This window comes from Ictalurus furcatus, chromosome 5, assembly GCF_023375685.1.
Source record: "Ictalurus furcatus strain D&B chromosome 5, Billie_1.0, whole genome shotgun sequence".
Classification (NCBI taxonomy): domain Eukaryota; kingdom Metazoa; phylum Chordata; class Actinopteri; order Siluriformes; family Ictaluridae; genus Ictalurus; species Ictalurus furcatus.
The window spans coordinates 7072717-7076405 of record NC_071259.1 but is presented as its reverse complement, the minus strand read 5'-3'; the positions used below and the strand labels follow the sequence as shown (position 1 = coordinate 7076405).

The 3689-nt window shown below is 40.4% G+C and overlaps 1 protein-coding gene across 1 annotated transcript; it reads right to left on the bottom strand.

The window, feature by feature from the left end:
* Positions 1-1814: 1814 nt before the first annotated feature.
* On the bottom strand, positions 1815-3391 carry nppa (natriuretic peptide A). Its single transcript, XM_053624530.1, has 2 exons — positions 3179-3391; positions 1815-2617 (listed from the first exon to the last, which is right to left on the bottom strand). The coding sequence occupies exons 1-2, from the start codon at positions 3290-3292 to the stop codon at positions 2321-2323; spliced, it is 411 nt and encodes a 136-aa protein (XP_053480505.1). The 5' UTR covers positions 3293-3391; the 3' UTR covers positions 1815-2320.
* Positions 3392-3689: the final 298 nt, after the last annotated feature.

The following is a 3689-nucleotide window of genomic DNA, read 5'->3' as shown; positions in this document are numbered from 1 at the left end:
ATATACTTTTGTTACAGTACTTGTGTACATGCTTCACTCTTTTGTAAGGGTACTTTTTTGGAGTATAATTAAATAACAGTACTTACTTGAACTTCTGTTAGATTTATTTTTGATCACCAGTACAATTCAGATTCCCAGGCCCAATCAAAATAAAGCAGTTTTGCTGAAGAAAGTCTAACAGACTTCAAACACCAAATGCTTAGCAGCAATGTCTGAGACAGTGGAGACAGATCTCGTATCCCTCGCCCGATTCATCAGGTACCGGTTTTAAATGTTTCAAAGGAAACTGTGTGATCACAATCTACAGATTATGCAAACCAACCTGTGGAAACATGTACAGGTAAGCCATTAGCTAGCTGAGTGAGCTAGACCAGCTAGTCAGATTTCTTGATATACTGTTCTACAGTATAAAAGCTCTGTGTTTAACTTAAGATATCTCTTCAATGGTCTGTTACAGCCTATAGGTAATGTTCAGAATCATGTGTAAGCGGCATCTTTGCTATAAGCAGGTATGATTAAACATGGTCTAGCTAACTAGCAGAAGAACCTAGCACGCTACTGAAACACCAATAGCATTTTTAGCAGTTATCTAGCCAGCTAATGTTACCATTCTTTATAAACTGTGTGATTTATGATCTTGAAGTTTGTCATGGTTATTATAGCAAAAGTTATATAGAATACACAAGAAAAATAGAAAAATTTTGGGTTAGTTGTGTCAATTGTATATGGATATGAAAACGTCATTTGTTGAATATTTACTCATAGTTTTCCACTAGACAATGTTTATCACTACTTTAACTTTTGCTTAAGTTTTTTTTTTTTTTTTTTTTTTTTTTTTTTTTTTTACAGTAGACATACTATTACTCAAATCAGGAACAAATACAGTGTATCATGTCGGTCTATCAATGATGAACAAAGGCAATTTTGCAGGACTGACAGTCACACCATGACTTCGGTATCAAAAGCAGGTGGTGGTTCAACATCTCTCTGGACTCCTTCATCGAGGCCGCTGCAGAGCTCCCTAATTACACACATTACACCAGTCTTCACCTTCAACAGGTGTGGGGCTGAGTGCGCCAATGTCTGACTCCTCCACCACTGCACGTTTATGATGTAATTGGACATGACAGCTCATAGCACTTCTCCCCCGTGTGCCGGTGGGGACCTTGAGTAATTTGAGAAGCTGGAAAAGTTAGTGGAGATGAGTCATTGACAGTCTGTTAGAATTTGATGAGGCGGCTGTGTCGAGCAGACGGAAACATGGCAGTTTTCTAATCAGAGGCATCTGACACGGCGTACACTGTGGACCAGAGCATTATTAATGTAATCAGGAGTGGCCCCTTAGAGGGTTAGATAATAGGATTAAATTCAATGCAGCTTGGGCTTTTCGGTAAAGGTTAGCGCAGGTGTCACCAAGCTCAATGCTAATGACCTCCTGCTGCAGCACAGGTCTTTTGCACACTCTAATAACCCTCATCCATTAGGCAGGATTTCATTAGTCCCATTTTAGCAATATGTTCACTAATAAGCCCGGTTCATTAGGCAAGACTTCATAATTAGATATCCAGGATGAGTAGGTGGGAGTGGAATTTTTGACCATGCGTCCCACCCGCTGATAAGTTTCTAATGTGATAATGTGCTAAAGTCCCTGTATTCAAATGAGTCAAATGATCTTGTCACTCATTCTTGGTTCATATATACCTTATAGAGCGCATGGTAAGATGTCCTTACTTACACTGAGGAAATATTTCAGTACATGAAATAGAAATCTCTGAAACGAAAACTTGTTCATCCCAAAGGTTTATTCACATTGAGACAATAGAAAGTATTTATTTATTTATTCACACAGACAATAGTCATTTTGATCTGACTGGAAAGAGAAAACGTACATACAAGTAGATTTTGACGTGCATTACAAAGAGAACAGTCGAAACAGAAGAATGTTCTGGATAAATAAACTGTGACCTCAGTAGAGCAAGAAGTCACCAGATAAGTACAATGTGAATACATAGACAAAATTATATTACTCTTCTCTATGAAAAGAAACTCAATGATGCATCCTCTAGCTCTCAGTTCTACATGTTGATAAATGGATCTTCAGACACAAGCTGTGCTCAGATTTAAATCAATCAAATAAGGCGGAAAATTAGAACTATTAATCATTGAATTACATTCACACTTTCACACCAATCCCCTAAATTTACGCTCGCCCAGTTCAACAGGTTTTCAACATGGTTTTTTGAAGGACTGTTACATTTGTGCATGCTGTCCTCATGAACTTCAAACGGATCCAGTCTCTCCAGTCTTCTTGACAGAAGTTTTAACCTTTCATGGAGTTGCAGCCGAGGCTGCTGGAGGAGCCGATGCGGTCCAACCTTCCACCAAAGCAGCCAGAGAAGCTCTTGCTCCTTGTGGACAGCAGGAGATCCATGAGGTGCTTCCTCTGCATCTCGAGTCCCTCATCAGTGTTGCTGTCCTCATTTGGAGCAGCAGCCTGGTCCTCCCTGCCTGGAGACGCTTGGCTTTGACTTAGTGCTATGTTCCTGTCCTCATAATCCACAGCACCTTCTGTGTCCTCTTCGGCTACCAAGGCTTCTTCAAGCTGCTGGAGCAAGTACTGCGGAGCACATCGTGATGAAGATTCAGTGTTAGACTTATTGGTTTCATGGCTGTTTGGTCAAGAGATCCTTATGTTCTCAAGGTCATCTTGATGTGTCAAAGAAAATAAGGGGGTCTCTTTTGGCACTGGGTTACTCATGCTCTCCAAACATCTTTCATATAAATTATTCTTTTAGTTAAAGCCATTAGACTGGTGTAGGTTGGCATACATATTTTAGGCATGCTACTTGCATCTTTGTCAGTCATTACCACTATGCTCTGCTATATTTTAAGAAAAATTTAACCAAACCATAGGCAACAATAGACTGAACAAAGTTTGTTTCACATGCGAGAAGATCATTTATATTTGCACGATCTGAGGAGCAAACTACCAAGCTGGTTGTATGGGTAAATCTGAGAACTAGTTTAAGATAAGTTAGCAGGTTCTTCTCAACATATCAAATCCAAGACCACACATTTTCTTCACAACTATTTGTTCACCAGACATTTAGTTCAGAATGAATTAGATCGAAGAAAAAAAAAAAAAGTTTCCAATGCATTTGTCAGGTTTTAAACTTACCTTGATCTTGCTGATGCTGTTGGCCGAGTTGTGCCTACTCAAAACGTGAGCCTGTACAGCTATCTCATTACAGAGCAGGACCAGGAGTCCTGCTAGAATAAGTCCTTTAACCATCCCTGGCTTCCTTTGAGGCTTGACTGTGATTTGCTGTGTGCTTGGCTCCTTCTTTTATTGGGACACTCAACTGTCCAGGACTCATCCATTCACAAGCCATGTGAAGTGCATTCCAACACCTCGCCTCCGATAGGTTCTTGTTGTAGATTTCCTTTTAAGTGGCTGTTTAGTGCTACGTGATGTGCCTTCGAGAGAGAGGTTGTGGTGGGCGACGGGTCAGACACAAAGAGTCAGTGACCTCAGGAGTAGTTTTTGAGGGCAGGAAGAAGATGTGACACCCGTCATCAGGCATTCATCCACTACACATGCCTTGCGTTGTTGGAGCAGCAGGTCAGAACTGATAACTTCAACCTATACTAAATATACTATTTGGTTGGTCAGACCATGGGCGTTCCAT